The 15,116-nt window shown below is 46.0% G+C and overlaps 3 protein-coding genes and 1 long non-coding RNA gene across 10 annotated transcripts in view; 1 reads left to right on the top strand and 3 right to left on the bottom strand.

Annotated features, from left to right (window-relative positions):
• Positions 1–2,008, top strand: part of LOC132592089 (uncharacterized) — a 17,091-nt gene extending 15,083 nt beyond the window's left edge. The window contains exon 4 of the long non-coding RNA XR_015949817.1: positions 1,821–2,008. This is a non-coding gene — a long non-coding RNA (uncharacterized LOC132592089). The remainder of the gene's footprint in view (positions 1–1,820) is intronic.
• Positions 1–15,116, bottom strand: part of LOC118085582 (uncharacterized) — a 193,969-nt gene that overhangs the window by 158,997 nt on the left and 19,856 nt on the right. The window lies entirely within an intron of this gene.
• Positions 1–15,116, bottom strand: part of LOC148686090 (uncharacterized) — a 27,330-nt gene extending 12,214 nt beyond the window's left edge. The window contains exons 1-4 of one of the 7 annotated variants that reach the window (XM_088668916.1): positions 15,030–15,109; positions 1,851–1,913; positions 698–1,190; positions 414–495 (exon numbers count right to left, since the gene is read on the bottom strand). In XM_088668916.1, the coding sequence (XP_088525042.1) occupies positions 414–495; positions 698–1,099 (484 nt within the window). In that variant the 5' untranslated portion in view covers positions 1,100–1,190; positions 1,851–1,913; positions 15,030–15,109. Of the gene's footprint in view, positions 1–413; positions 496–697; positions 1,191–1,812; positions 1,914–5,146; positions 5,285–12,408; positions 12,902–15,029 lie in introns of those variants that run through there. The other 6 variants (XM_088668919.1, XM_088668920.1, XM_060274112.2 and 3 more) reach the window with 6 other exon arrangements.
• On the bottom strand, positions 5,594–10,609 carry LOC148686091 (uncharacterized). Its single transcript, XM_088668956.1, has 2 exons — positions 10,424–10,609; positions 5,594–9,881 (listed from the first exon to the last, which is right to left on the bottom strand). Exons 1-2 carry the CDS (start codon positions 10,455–10,457, stop codon positions 8,986–8,988), a joined length of 930 nt encoding a protein of 309 aa, XP_088525082.1. The 5' UTR covers positions 10,458–10,609; the 3' UTR covers positions 5,594–8,985.

Below are 15,116 nucleotides of genomic sequence, written 5' to 3'. Positions count from 1 at the left end.
TAAGGGCAGAAGAGATGTGTTAGTTACCTCTTGTTACAAAGAAGTGCATTATGGCCTACATAGACGGCTTGCTGGCGTTTATCGCCACTGCGCAGTGCGAGGACCACCGGAGCCTGTGATGGAAAGTGATCCACAAATAGTTGAATTCGGATACCTCCTGGATGTGTTTCCCACCAAAAACCCAACTATGGCTCTTATGAGAGTTCCCATCCCAAAATACTTAACTGGCAGGGGAGACACCTTGATCATTTATTATTCCAAAAATGAAACCTTCATCGGGTTGTAAATATTAAGATTATACCAGCAAGAATGAGACTTTCAGGGGGGGGGGAATTGATTTCATTCATATTCACCCAGTTCAAAACCAAAGGAAAATGACCAAATGGAGAGAGAAAAAACTCCTTCCTCCTTACCCAGTGGCCTCACTCTGGTGTCCAGCGGAGGCCTCTCTGTCTCACAGGAATCCAGGTCCACTTCTGCAATCTCATCCTTTTCCTGAAAGAGCAACAAGTATTAAAAACAGAGAAGGACAAGAAGGATTTTAAAATGAATGTCAAGGCCAACTGCTTTAAGGGTGTTAGATCTCATTCTACGGATGCCTTCCCAGAAAAAGGGTGGGCCATCAAGAGAGCATTATGGGATGTTCTCCATCCTGTTTGGAGTCCCTTGGGAGTATCCAGAGGAAAGTCTCTCTCACCTGCTTTCTCTCCTCTGCCTGACTCAGGAGGAAACCTTCGGCCAGGGCCACCGCCTGGGAACTGGTCTCCGCTCTGCATTCCCTCACCCAGCTCTCCATCTCTGGGGGAAGAACAGCCAGGAACTGCTCCAAGATCACCAGGTCCAGCATCTCAGCTTTCGTGTGCCTTTCTGGCTTCAGCCACTTACAGTCAAGGTGGTAGAGTCGGCTGCAAACCTCTCGGGGTCCTTTGGCCTCCTTGCAGCAGAACCGCCTCAACTGCTGACTCTGCACCTCTGAGTGGAGGGTGTCCTCCTTATACAGGATCTTCTGCACTGGGTTTTCCCAGAATCCCCCACTGCTCCCAGTTTGGATGGCATGGCCTCTTCCTGTTTCAGGGCCAGCTGAGTCTCGGTCATCCATCTCTGCTCTCAGGAAGCCTCAAAGAGATCGGAAGGAACCCCTTGGTCTTCTGCCGAGTTCTGTCTCTGCTAATGAGAGGCACTAGCAAGTCCTACAAAGCAAATACATTGTTCTGCTATAAAGTTTATACACCCTCTTCTTTCTCTCTCTCCACTGAGTACCCAAGAATCCTTCAAAATTCCTTTGTCAATAAATACAGTATGGGGAAAAACATTTTAGGGTTTTTTTGGCAGCAATCTCAAAATTGTTAGGAACCAGACAGGCAGGCAGAAGAGGCTATCAGCACCAACAATAGTAATATAAAAAGTCAGAGGGAAAATGATAACCCACCAACTTTCTCAAAGTTGCAGTGAGAACATCCATGGCTGGAGATGTTTTCTGATGTTATGGTATGCCTTGACTGCCAGGAATTTGCCTGGGCCAAGGAAACGAGTTTTGTGAAGGGCAGAGCAGCATAAAAGAAACAGGGAGTTTAAATTTATATTCTGCTTTTGAATTTTTGTGCATTTGTTAGACATGCCACTTTTGTGATATGGAAGGAAAGGGGGAAATATAAGAGGAGTCAGTCAGTGAATAAAATTCTCAGGCTCTTTTAAGACCCAGATGTGCTGAGTCCATGTTCTCTGCTTATGATGATGTTTTATTCTCTGAGCTTACATGTGAAACCCATTTCCAGATTGTTTTATTTAATGCTGTGATATCTTGCAAACTACCTTTTCAGGTAAGAAAACACGCTGTGTCTGCTACTCACCAAGCAGCTGGTCCTGCTAAATCTGCCTGGTCAAATCCTATGTCAATCCCAATGGCACAGGCACTAAAAGCAATGGAGAGTGATTGGGACACGAAAGGCAGGAGGCTGATCATCCTTGCACTTTTCGCTGCAGGACTTCCCATGCCTTTGTCTAGGCCTCAAGTAAAATGGCAAAAAGGTAGGTGGAAAGAGTGCAGAAAACCACCGCCTGGAACTCCATGCCCAAGGGAGTAAAGCCAATTTCTTTGGTATTTGGGCTGATGGCTCAACCGATAGGTCGACTGGCACCTGAGATTGCTAGATTGCCAGATTGCTCCTGCCTTCCAGTCAATACATGAAGCCAGAACTGATTGACAAGGGAATCATTTGTATCTTGTGAAAGATGGATGCTCCCCACCCCCACACTCCCCTGCTTCCATCTCCTTTTCTTCCACTTGGACTCTCCTCCGCTTTCAAGACAGACTCCTGGGGTGGGGTCCCTGTTTCTTTGCTCTGAGGGCCAGGTATGCATCTGGCCAACCCCCTGAGGGCCAAGTGAATGGGGCCAAAGACATCTCCCTTGAAATTTAGGCGGGCAATTTATTATTATTATTATTATTATTATTATTATTATTATTATTATTATTCTGTTAGATAGCTTAACACGCACACAGCCATGGATGCCAAGGTTCCTGGAGGCTCAGTGAGTAGCAGCGCCCATTTCCGGCTCAGCTGGTTTTCCAGCAACAATCCCTTCGGGACAGAGAGGATGTGGTCCTGGGATGCCATGCTCTGGGTGCGAGGGGATTGCTGCAGTGGCCTCTGTCTGGAGCTGCCCTTGGAGACGAATGGGAAACTGGTCTGCAATGCAGCAGCCAGACTATGGGCTGGGATCCCTCTCTTTATTCCTGGCTTTTCTCTCCCACCTTTCCTCCCTCCCTCCTCCACGTGGGTACTTTAATGGGAGGGGGGCTAGTCCCCCTCCTCGTCCACCTTTGGAAAACCATTTGCACATGTTTCCTCTGTTAGTTTCTCTGTTCAAGAAAATTGGAGATATGAAAGGAACATTTCGTACAAAGATTACCATAATCAAGGACAAAAGTGGTAAGGACCTAACAGAAGCAGAAGACATCAAGAAGAGGTGGCAAGAATACACAGAGGAATTATACCAGAAAGATATGGAGGTCTCGTACACCCCAGGTAGTGTGGTTGCTGACCTTGAGCCAGACATCTTGGAGAGTGAAGTCAAATGGGCCTTAGAAAGCACTGCTAATAACAAGGCCAGTGGAAGTGATGATATTCCAGCTGAACTATTTAAAATTTTAAAAGATGATGCTGTTAAGGTGCTACACCCAATATGCCAGCAAGTTTGGAAAACTCAGCAATGGCCAGAGGATTGGAGAAGATCAGTCTACATCCCAATTCCAAAGAAGGGCAGTGCCAAAGAATGCTCCAACTACCGCACAATTGCGCTCATTTCACACGCTAGCAAGGTTATGCTTAAAATTCTACAAGGCAGGCTTAGGCAGTATGTGGACCGAGAACTCCCAGAAGTGCAAGCTGGATTTCGAAGGGGCAGAGGAACCAGAGACCAAATAGCAAACATGCGCTGGATTATGGAGAAAGCTAGAGAGTTCCAGAAAGACTTCTACTTCTGCTTCATCGACTATGCAAAAGCCTTTGGTTCAAAATTGGGAAAGGAGTACGACACGGTTGTATCTTGTCTCCCTGCTTATTTAACTTATATGCAGAATTCATCATGCGAAAGGCTGGACTAGATGAATCCCAAGACGGAATTAAGATTGCCGGAAGAAATATCAACAACCTCAGATATGCAGATGACACAACCTTGATGGCAGAAAGTGCAAGCTGGATTTCGAAAGGGCAGAGGAACCAGAGACCAAATAGCAAACATGCGCTGGATTATGGAGAAAGCTAGAGAGTTCCAGAAAAACGTCTACTTCTGCTTCATTGACTATGCAAAAGCCTTTGACTGTGTTGACCACAGCAAACTATGGCAAGTTCTTAAAGAAATGGGAGTGCCTGATCACCTCATCTGTCTCCTGAGAAATCTCTATGTGGGACAAGAAGCTACAGTTAGAACTGGATATGGAACAACTGATTGGTTCAAAATTGGGAAAGGAGTACGACAAGGTTGTATATTGTCTCCCTGCTTATTTAACTTATATGCAGAATTCATCATGCGAAAGGCTGGACTAGATGAATCCCAAGCCGGAATTAAGATTGCCGGAAGAAATATCAACAACCTCAGATATGCAGATGACACAACCTTGATGGCAGAAAGCGAGGAGGAATTAAAGAACCTTTTAATGAGGGTGAAAGAGGAGAGCGCAAAATATGGTCTGAAGCTCAACATCAAAAAAACCAAGATCATGGCCACTGGTCCCATCACCTCCTGGCAAATAGAAGGGGAAGAAATGGAGGCAGTGAGAGATTTTACTTTCTTGGGCTCCTTGATCACTGCAGATGGTGACAGCAGTCACGAAATTAAAAGACGCCTGCTTCTTGGGAGAAAAGCAATGACAAACCTAGACAGCATCTTAAAAAGCAGAGACATCACCTTGCCTACAAAGGTCCGTATAGTTAAAGCTATGGTTTTCCCAGTAGTGATGTATGGAAGTGAGAGCTGGACCATAAAGAAGGCTGATCGCCGAAGAATTGATGCTTTTGAATTATGGTGCTGGAGGAGACTCTTGAGAGTCCCATGGACTGCAAGAAGATCAAACCTATCAATTCTTAAGGAAATCAGCCCTGAGTGCTCCCTGGAAGGACAGATTGTGAAGCTGAGGCTCCAATACTTTGGCCACCTCATGAGAAGAGAAGACTCCCTGGAAAAGACCCTGATGTTGGGAAAGATTGAGGGCACTAGGAGAAGGGGACGACAGAGGACAAGATGGTTGGACAGTGTTCTCGAAGCTACGAACATGAGTTTGACCAAATTGCGGGAGGCAGTGCAAGACAGGAGTGCCTGGCGTGCTATGGTCCATGGGGTCACGAAGAGTCGGACACGACTAAACGACTAAACAACAACAACCTCTGTTAGTGCAATGACGCTGAGCGACGTCACACAGAGTTAAAGTCCCAGGGACTCCTTTGTTTGAAGAAGGGAGATTTCGTGGGAGTTTGGGATCCTCTGATCTCCAGGAAGGAGAGCCTTGCAGACCTGCCCCCCCCCCGCAGGACCCTCTCCTCCCTGACTTAGGGTCCTGCCCCCCCAGGCACCCTCCCCTGCTGCAGCCCTGGGACCCCCCGTCTCCCCACTGCACCCTTTGGGGGGGGAGAGAGAGGAGACTCACCCGATCATCCCAGGAGGGAGGAGACAGCGATGCAGCCCTTGCAGAAGAGACACCAAAGCAGGAAAGGAGGACTGGGGAGGGAGGGGGGGAGGGAGGGGCCTTGGCTCTGGAGGACCTGGACCCCCCTTGCTTCCTGTCCTCTCTAGGAAGGCAGCTCGCTTCCCTTTAACCCTTGCAAAGCCCTCAGCTCAGCCCACTCTTGCTTGGCAAAACCTCTTATTTTTAATGGATTTAGGGGGGCAACTGTCCCCCTGGCTATGCCAGTGCCCAGATATCCTTTTGGGGGTGAGACGAAGAAGAAGAGTTTGGATTTGATATCCCGCTTTAGCAGCTAACAATCTCCTTTCCTTTCCTCCCCCACAACAAACACTCTGTGAGGTGAGTGGGGCTGAGAGAAGTGTGACTAGCCCAGGGTGGACACGAATCCGGTTCCTTAAGCACTACAACACAGTGGCTTTTGGTGAGGCTCTTGGTTGGACTCTGAACATCTCCCTCCCTTGGGCAGAAACCAGAGGAACATCTTGCAGGGAAAAGGGCTTTGCAGGAGGAAGGAACCTCCTCCTCGAATTCAGGAGTGGAGAGAGAGGAGGGGATCCTGGGGTCATCTAGTCCAACCCCCAGCAATGCAGGAATCTCAGCTCAAGCATCAATGGCAGATGGCCGTCCGATCTCTGCTTAGAAACCTCCAAGGAAGGAGAGTCCTCCACCTCCCAAGGGAGAAATTTCTTCTGCCAAACTGCTCTTAGATGCCCCTCAAGGCAGCGGGTCCTGAGTTCTAGCACTGATGAAACCATTGCACTGGCTACCAAGGAGGAACCAAGCAAAGTTCAAAATAAATAAATCCTATTCTCATCATAAATGAGTAATACTTTCTTATGCACGCTTTTTATGCTAATATACAATAGGATGCCATTCCCCCTTCCAGAAATGCTTAATTGCAAATTCAAGGGACACTGAAGTCCTTGCAGAGATGACAGGACAGCTTTCCAGATTAGTTATCTGGGAGTGAGACAGTGGGCAGAGTGGCATTGGGCTCACTAAAATGCCAACAACTACAGGAATTGCTTTCTTGAGCCTTTTTAGCACTGTAATACCATTTTAATTTTTTTTTTTAAGTTTGATTTTTAAGTCATGGCAGTGTGTGAGCTAATACTCCACATCTGCCAAGCTTTCAGGAGCAGGACTAAGGGCTGAAATGAAGCCCCCCAGATCCCCAAAGGTTGAGGGAAAAGGCTCTATCTCCCTTCCTCCCTTTCAGTATCAGTTATTTCCACCTAAGAAATGGGAAGAAAGCAGCTGCTCATGTTCAGCGCAGGGTTTGTTGGGCTTCAGATTAAAGCTGACAATGGTATGATTTGTCAGGAATAAATATGACCGGCTCTTATCTGTAAGTGAAGTCACATTTGAAACAACACAGAAGCAGTCAAAGGGAATTTCCTAGGAAGTCTGTTATTCAGTCTCACCCGCAATCATGTGTGCTGAACACACAGAAACACAATAGATAATGTGAAATTACTGGGAGTTACAGTCTCCAAATAACACTCAACACATGCAAGCACATTAATGGAATAGGACACATGATTTCTCCACCTCCTTTAAAAAAAATTACTTTATCTTCATGGTACAAAAGATAATTTCAAAGAAAGCAATGGTTACAAGAGTAAACAACCAATAACTTGTCCTGATGGAATTGCAGACTTTCATCCTGGCACATGTTAAAGTCCTGACTGCTGGTGTGGTTCCTGGGTTTCCATCCGACAGGTCTGGACTGCAACCATCTGGCAGCACGGATACACACCAGGTCTGACTTCAGTTTGTGGTTGCATCCTTCATTTCAGAGGGCATTTCTTTCAAAGACATTTGTAGAGTACAGTCTCATATTTTACACCATTATTTCAGCTTCGAGGTCGTACATGATTCTCTTAGTCTTTTGGCACACACTTTATTAACAGGAGGTTACAGGACTGTGACAGGGCACACACACACACACACACACACACACCCGGGTCTGTTTACATCAGCAGGAAGCAAGGAACCTCATCCTAGAATTCAGGAGTGAAGTTCAAAATAAATAAATCATATTCTCATCATAAATGAGTAATACTTTATTATATATTTTTTCCATTTTTTTTATTCTTTTTAACAACAAAAATACAAAAAAATAAAAACAAAAACACACAAATATAAATTGCACAAACTTTGACAGTTCTTAACATTTGTTCTAATCATTGTGCTGTGACTTCCTCAACTCCTTATCTTCTCCTGTCTTCCACTGCCTCCCGCAGTTTCCTCAGACTCATGTTCGTAGCTTCGAGAACACATTATATTTTATAAGAGCGAAGCACAGATCTAAAGACTTCAGGTGCTTTGTCATCTACAAACGTACTAGCAAGGAACCAAATTTGGATATTTTGCAAAAGAAATTATTACAAAAAGAAACATATTGGATACACAGGTTTGCATCCCTGACACCTATAGGCCTTAACACGAATATGGATTTTAGTCCCTTCTTGTCAAGACATATTTTCATTATTTCCAAGAACGTTAAATATAAGGTCACAAACATCATTTTCTTTAAGAGGTTTGCTTGGATTTATGTTTCAGATCAGGAGCGCTTACAGTGTTTTACTGTGATTATAAACAAGGATAGTTCCTTTTCACTTTACAATCATATTCAGTACTATTATTCCTCTACAATTCTCTCTATGTTAAGAGCATTTTAGAACCAGCATTATGTAAGTTTGTTGTATTTTACTATTGCAATTGTCTTTTGACACACCCTAAGACTATTAATTGTTCTTAGCCCTTTAAGAAATGGAGCTCCATTTGGCATATAAGCCAAGAATCAGAAACCCCCTTTAGCAGTCTGAATAATGGAGACATAAAATCACAACCAGGAGAGCTTTTGCAGCCCTGTATTTAAACTTTTCAAAGAGCAATGATATTTCTCAGCCCTTTAACATTAACATTTTCCTTCTGAGGAAACAGATATTTTCCAGTGAAACGAGTCACTTAGCCGGCACCTCGTCAATGTTTATTTTATTTAGAGGTTATTTTGGGATACTTATTTCTTTTCTATACCAAGTTTCTTTTGCAATATTTAAATCTATTATTTGTCTTTGAGGAATTATTAGTTGAGTTTTTTCACCTCACCTATATCTCGTTTCAGGGAGTAATCACAGCACAGTTTTGTTTTTACGCTGGTTATACCCTTCTGTGATTGTCTTTTTTGCCTTTCCCCGTTTGGTGTCGTCTGCAAATGTGATGAGCATCCCCTCAGTTCCTTCATCCAATTTAAAAAGACATTGAAAAACAATGGGCCCAGGACAGAACCCTGCAGCACCCCTCTTGTCACTTTCCCCCAACATGATGAAGAACCATGAAGGAGTCCTCTTTGGGTTCGGTCAGTCAAATCCACCTAACATTTACCTCATTCAGCCAACATTTCACCAGCTTCTTCACATTTTACACAGCTTCATATATTTTACAGGGGGAGCAAAGACCCCTCGGCCTCTCAAGATGGTTACAACATAAAAGTACAATATAAAAACACAAAAGACACATCTGTAACCCCCCCCTCCCAACCACATTTTAAAAGTGTATTAGATGTGAAAGAGCCAAAGGCCTGTTTAAAAAGGTGTGTTTTTGCGTAGCTCCTAAAGCTACATAATTAAGGGTTTCCCTCTCATATGAATTTATTGATGGGTACTGAGATGGGAGCTCTGACTGAAGCTTTCCCCACATTCCACACACTGATAGGGTTTCTCCCCTGTATGAATTCTCTGATGGGAAGTGGGGGAGGAGCCTGTACTGAAGCTCTTTCCACATTCAATGCACTGTTAGGGTTTCTCCCCTCTATGAATTCTTTGATGGGAAGTGAGATGGCCACTCCGACTAAAGCTCTTTCCACATTCCCCACATTTATAGGGTTTCTCCCCTGTATGAATTCTTTGGTGGGAAGTGAGACTGCATTTGTGATTGAAGCTCTTTCCACATTCCATGCACTGATAGGGTTTCTCTGCTGTATGAATTCTCTGATGGGAAGTGAGATGGGAACCCTGACTGAAGCTCTTTCCACATTCAAAGCACTGATAGGGTTTCTCCCCTGTATGAATTCTCTGATGGGAAGTGAGTTGGCCACTCTGACTAAAGCTCTTTCCACATTCCATGCACTGATAGGGTTTCTCCGCTGTATGAATTCTTTGGTGGGAAGTGAGATTGGAGCTCCTACTGAAGCTCTTTCCACATTCCGCACACTGATAGGGTTTCTCCCCTGTATGAATTCTCTGATGGGAAGTGAGTTGGCAACTCTGACTAAAGCTCTTTCCACATTCAAAGCACTGATAGGGTTTCTCCGCTGTATGAATTCTTTGGTGGGAAGTGAGATTGGAGCTCCTACTGAAGCTCTTTCCACATTCAGTGCACTGATAGGGTTTCTCCCCTGTATGAATTCTTTGATGGGAAGTGAGTTGGCCACTCTGACTAAAGCTCTTTCCACATTCCACACACTGATAGGGTTTCTCCCCTTTATGAATTCTTTGATGGGAAGCGAGACTGTGGCTTTGACTGAAGCTCTTTCCACATCCCACACACTGATATGCTTTCTTTCCAATGGGATTTATTTGATGAAAAGTGGAATGGGAACTTTCCCCACATTCAATATATTTATAAGCCTCATCCATTGTGGGGATTTTGTCATGGTCACCCTTGTTCTTAATTTCCAGTCCATCAGTATCTACAATGAAGAGAAATGGATTAGAGCCTCAGGGAGAAATTAATGAAGAATACTTCTTAAGACTGGTAATAGAGGAATACCACAAGTGGCTTAGATGGATGGTTTTACTAAAGGGTTGGGTGCGTTAATTTACGGGGATCAACCTGTGATTCGATAAGCCTGGCTCTTCTCTTGGATGGATTTTGTTTGGCTCCATCATGGCTTCCCCTCCATTTCCAATGTCAGTCTTCTCTTTGGACAGCCAAAGACTGACGGGAGGAAAAAGAAAAACTGAAAACCTGACAGAAGCTACTTCAACTTCCCTAACAACTCTGAAGTCTACAGTGAAAATGGTCTGGGGAGTTCAGACCAGGCTGATCCTTGTTTAATAAGCTGCAACTCAAGGAAGAACATTCGCAGAAAAAAACAGTAATTTACTGTTCAAGGTTTGTTTGGGGGGGTATTCTAGGGGCCGTGTTGAGTTCTGTGAAAACATATGAGGTTTATCACATATAGAGTTTGTAATTTAAAAACAGATATTATGATCCCAGAGGGAGCCTTACCAAGAGAGGCCACGATCCCACGATTCTCCTCCATGACGTCCTTATGCAGAGCTCTCTGGTCAGGATCCAGAAACGCCCACTCCTCATCCGTGAAACGAACAGCAACATCTTCAAAGCACACTGGACCCTAAAAGGAAAAGGTCCTCCTCTGAGACCACACTGTTGTTCTCCACCACTCCTTGAGCTATGACATCTTTCCAGCCCTTGGCCTCTGTTCCCACAAGGCAGCTTCCCCTGACCTGATCTGGTTCCACAGCCGCTGCTTCTCTTCTGTCCCCATTCAAAGATGGATGAAGAGGTCTAGCCAGTATCACTGTGTCAACTGCAAGAGGATAAAGGTAAGGGGGAGGTCCAGAGTGACTGCTTCTCTCACAGGTGAATCAATGCATCTCAAACTGCAGAGAGGCCTTTGAGAAAGTCTCTCCTGCTGAGTGTATTTGGATGTTAGAAAAGAATAGAATAGAATAATATTTTTTTGGCCAAGTACCAACATACTTGGAATTTGTTTTGACTACATTGCAATGTAAACACAATTTAGATGCAAAATAAAAAAATTCCTTCAGTAGCACCTTAAAGACCAACTAAGTTTATATTTTGGTATGAGCTTTCGTGTGCATGTATGAGCTTTCGTGTGTATCTGAAGAAGTGTGCATGCACACGAAAGCTCATACCAAAATATAAACTTAGTTGGTCTTTAAGGTGCTACTGAAGGAATTTTTTTATTTTGCTTCGACTCAGACCAACACGGCTACCTACCTGTAACTAGAACAATTTAGATGGAACAATAGTATTAAAAGCTGGGCTAAAGTCCACAAACAAAACTTGCGCAAAGGCCCACAGGGAATCGAGATGTTTCCGGATGTACCATATATTCTGGTGTATAAGGCGACTGGGCGTATACGATGGCCCCCCACTTTTCAAATTAAAATATAGAGTTTGGGACATACTCTATATTTTTTGTACTTGCAGCCGTGACTCTATGGGAAGACAGCGGCTCGTGAGCAGCAGCAACGGCAAAGCTGCTCCTCTCCCTACTCCCCGGCTCACTGTCAAACCTTGCTGTGCCTTGATCTCCCTTTCCTCTGCAATTTCGGGGACTCGCCAAGCGGCACCGGAATCGCATCCGCGGCTCCGCAGAAGGCGCTGCAGACATTTTGGATATGGGCAGCGTGGCACCAGAAATCACTTCTGCGCATGTCCGCAGCTGCACAAAAGCGATTTCTGGTGCTGCGCTGCCCATATCCAACATGTCCGCAGCGCCAGAAATCGCTTCTGTGGAGCTGCGGACACGATTCTGGCGCTGCTCGGCGAGCCCCCACGCCGGTTTAGCACAGCACACGGGGGACTTGCCAAGCGGGCAGCTCGGTTCATGGACCGGCGGGGCAGTACCCAGCATATAAGATGACCCCCGACTTTAGAGAAGATTTGGGGGGGTTAGAAAGTAGTCTTATGCCAAGTAGTGGGGGGGTTAGAAAGTAGTGCAATGCCAAGTTGACCGTACATCTTTTTCCCAGGTCGCCAGCAGAGTGGATATAAATGTTTGCATGCATTTCAGCTGTTAGTTGTGAAAAAATATATCTCCCCTCCTCTGTGCTCTTCACCCCAACGATCTCCCCCAACAAAATATGAAAAGTACCCACAGATGAGTTGGAAAACTAACAGAATGAGACTAAACGGAGAAAAAACTCCTCCCTCCTTACTCAGCTGCCTCTGTCTGGTGTCCAACGGAGGCCTCTCTGCCTCACAGGAATCCAGGTCCATTTCTGCAAAATGATCCTTTCCCTGAAAAAGAAACAAGGATTCAAAACAGAGAACGTGGAGAAGGATTAAAAAACGAATGTCAGGTCCAACAGCTTTAAGGGTGTTAGATCTCATTTAATGAATGCCTTCCCAGGGGGGAAAAAGAGCCATCAGTAGATCATTATGGGATGTTTTCTGTCCTTTTTGGAGCCCCTTGGGAGTATCCAGAGGAAAGTCTCTCTCACCTGCTTTCTCTCCTCTGCCTGACTCAGGAGGAAACCTTCGGCCAGGGCCACCGCCTGGGAACTGGTCTCTGCTCCGCATTCCCTCACCCAGCTCTCCATTTCCGGGGGAAGGACAGCCAGGAACTGCTCCAAGATCACCAGGTCCAGCATCTCATCTTTCGTGTGCCTTTCTGGCTTCAGCCACTGGTGGCAAAAGTGGTAGAGTCGGCTGCAAACCTCTCGGGGTCCTTTGGCCTCCTGACAGCAGAACTGCCTCAACTGCTGGCTCTGCACCTCTGAGCGGAGGGTGTCCTCCTCACCCAGGATCTTCTGCACTGGGTTTTCCCAGAATCCCACACTGTTCCCAGTTTGGATGGCATGGCCTCTTCCTGCTTCAAGGCCAACTGAGTCTTGCTCAGCCATCTGTGGTCTCAGGAAGCCTCTGAGAGATCGGAAGGAACCCTTTGCTCTTCTGCCAAGTTCTTTCCGTCTTAATGAGAAGCTCTAGCAAATTCTACAAAGCAAATACATTGTTCTGTTACAGAATTAGTCTGTCAGTAGAAGAAAAATGGTTCCCTGAGCAAGCAAGGATGTTTCTTGCTAGGAACTAGGAACCAGAGCTAGACACTACAGCACAACCCATGAGCTATCTTTCTGAAAAGAAAGAGGAGGAGGAAGAGGAGAATAAGAAGTAGGGCCAGATGAACTACATCCAAGAGTATTAAAAGAACTGGCAGAGGTGATTTCAGAACCACTGGCAATAATCTTTGAAAATTCCTGGAGAACAGGTGAAGTTCCAGCAGACTGGAGGAGGGCAAATGTTGTCCCTATTTTCAAAAAGGGGAAAAGAGAGGACCCAAACAATTACCGCCCAGTCAGCCTGACATCAATACCAGGAAAGATTCTAGAGCAGATCATTAAGCAAACGGTCTGTGAGCACCTAGAAAGAAACGGTGTGATCACTAAAAGTCAGCATGGGTTTCTGAAAAATAAGTCATGTCAGACTAATCTGATCTCATTTTTTGACAGAATTACAAGCCTGGTAGATGAAGGGAACGCTGTGGATGTAGCCTATCTTGATTTCAGCAAGGCCTTTGACAAGGTGCCCCTTTGACAACGTGTCCAGAGTGGTCAAAGTCCTGGAAACGATGCCTTATGAGGAACGGCTTAGGGAGCTAGGTATGTTTAGCCTGGAGAAGAGAAGGTTAAGGGGTGATATGATAGCCATGTTCAAATATATAAAAGGATGTCATATAGAGGAGGGAGAAAGGTTGTTTTCTGTTGCTCCAGAGAAGCAGACACGGAGCAATGGATTCAAACTACAAGAAAGAAGATTCCACCTAAATATTAGGAAGAACTTCCTGACAGTAAGAGCTGTTCGGCAGTGGAATTTGCTACCAAGGAGTGTGGTGGAGTCTCCTTCTTTGGAGGTCTTTAAGCAGAGGCTTGACAGCCATCTGTCAGGAATGCTTTGATGGTGTTTCCTGCTTGGCAGGGGGTTGGACTGGATGGCCCTTGTGGTCTCTTCCAACTCTATGATTCTATGAAGTAACTCTCTAGCCCTCTAGCAATGCAAAATGTGGAGGCAACTGTAGGGATTTCTGTGAGATTAATCAGCCTGGTTTCTCCTGCCTTCCAGTCAATGCATGAAGTCAGAACTGACTAACAAGGGAGTCATTTGTATATTGTGAAAAATGGATGATTGGCTCTAGTGGGGGTCTTCACTTGGGAGTCCTCAGGATTTACTCCCCCCTCCCCTGCTTCTGACTCATTTTCTTGCACTTGGTCTCTCTGCTGCTATCCAGACAGACTCCTAGGGTGGGTTCCCTTTTTCTTTGCCCTGAGGGCCAGGTATGTATCTGGCCAACCCTCTGAGGGCCAAGTGGATGGGGCCCAAGACATCTCCCTTGAAATTTAGGCAGGTAATTTAGTATTATTATTCTATTAGGTAGCTTAACACGCACACAGCCATTGATGCCAAGGTCCCTGGAGGCTCAGTGAGTAGCAGCGCCCATTTCCGTCTCGGCTGGTTTCCCAGCAACAATCCCTTTGGGACAGAGAGGATGTGGTCCTGGGATGCCATGCTCTGGGTGCGAGGGGATTGCTGCAGTGGCCTCCGTGTGGAGCTGCCCTGGGAGACGAATGGGAAACTGGTCCGCAATGCAGCAGCCAGACTATGGGCTGGGATCCCTCTCTTTATTCCTGGCCTTTCTCTCCCACCTTTCCTCCCTCCCTCCTCCTAGTGGGTATTTTAATTGGGGGGGGGGGGCTAGTCCACCTTTGGAAAACCATTTGCACTTGTTTCCTCTGTTGTGCAATGATGCTGAGCGACGTCACACAGAGTTAAAGTCCCAGGGACGCCTTTGTTTGAAGAAGGGAGATTTGGTGGGAGTTTGGGATCCTCTGATTCCCAGGAAGGAGAGCCTTGCAGACCTCGCCTCCCCTCCTTGGCAGGACCCTCTCCGCCCTGACTTGGGTTTGCCCCCCCCCCGGCACCCTCACCTGCTGCAGCCCTGGGACACCCCCCCTGTCTCCCCACTGCACCCTCTGGGGGGGGGGAGAGAGAGAGAGAGAGAGAGAGAGAGAGAGAGAGAGAGAGAGAGAGAGAGAGAGAGAGAGAGAGAGAGAGAGAGGAGACTCACCAGATCATCCCAGGAGGGAGGGGACAGCGATGCAGCCCTTGCAGGAGAGACACCAAAGCAGGAAAGGACTGGGGAGGGAGGGAGGGA

This window comes from Zootoca vivipara, chromosome 4 (assembly GCF_965207765.1).
Source record: "Zootoca vivipara chromosome 4, rZooViv2.hap1.1, whole genome shotgun sequence".
NCBI classification, from domain to species: Eukaryota; Metazoa; Chordata; class Lepidosauria; order Squamata; family Lacertidae; genus Zootoca; species Zootoca vivipara.
The sequence above is the reverse complement of the archived record's forward strand: the minus strand, read 5'-3'. Positions and strand labels throughout refer to the sequence as shown.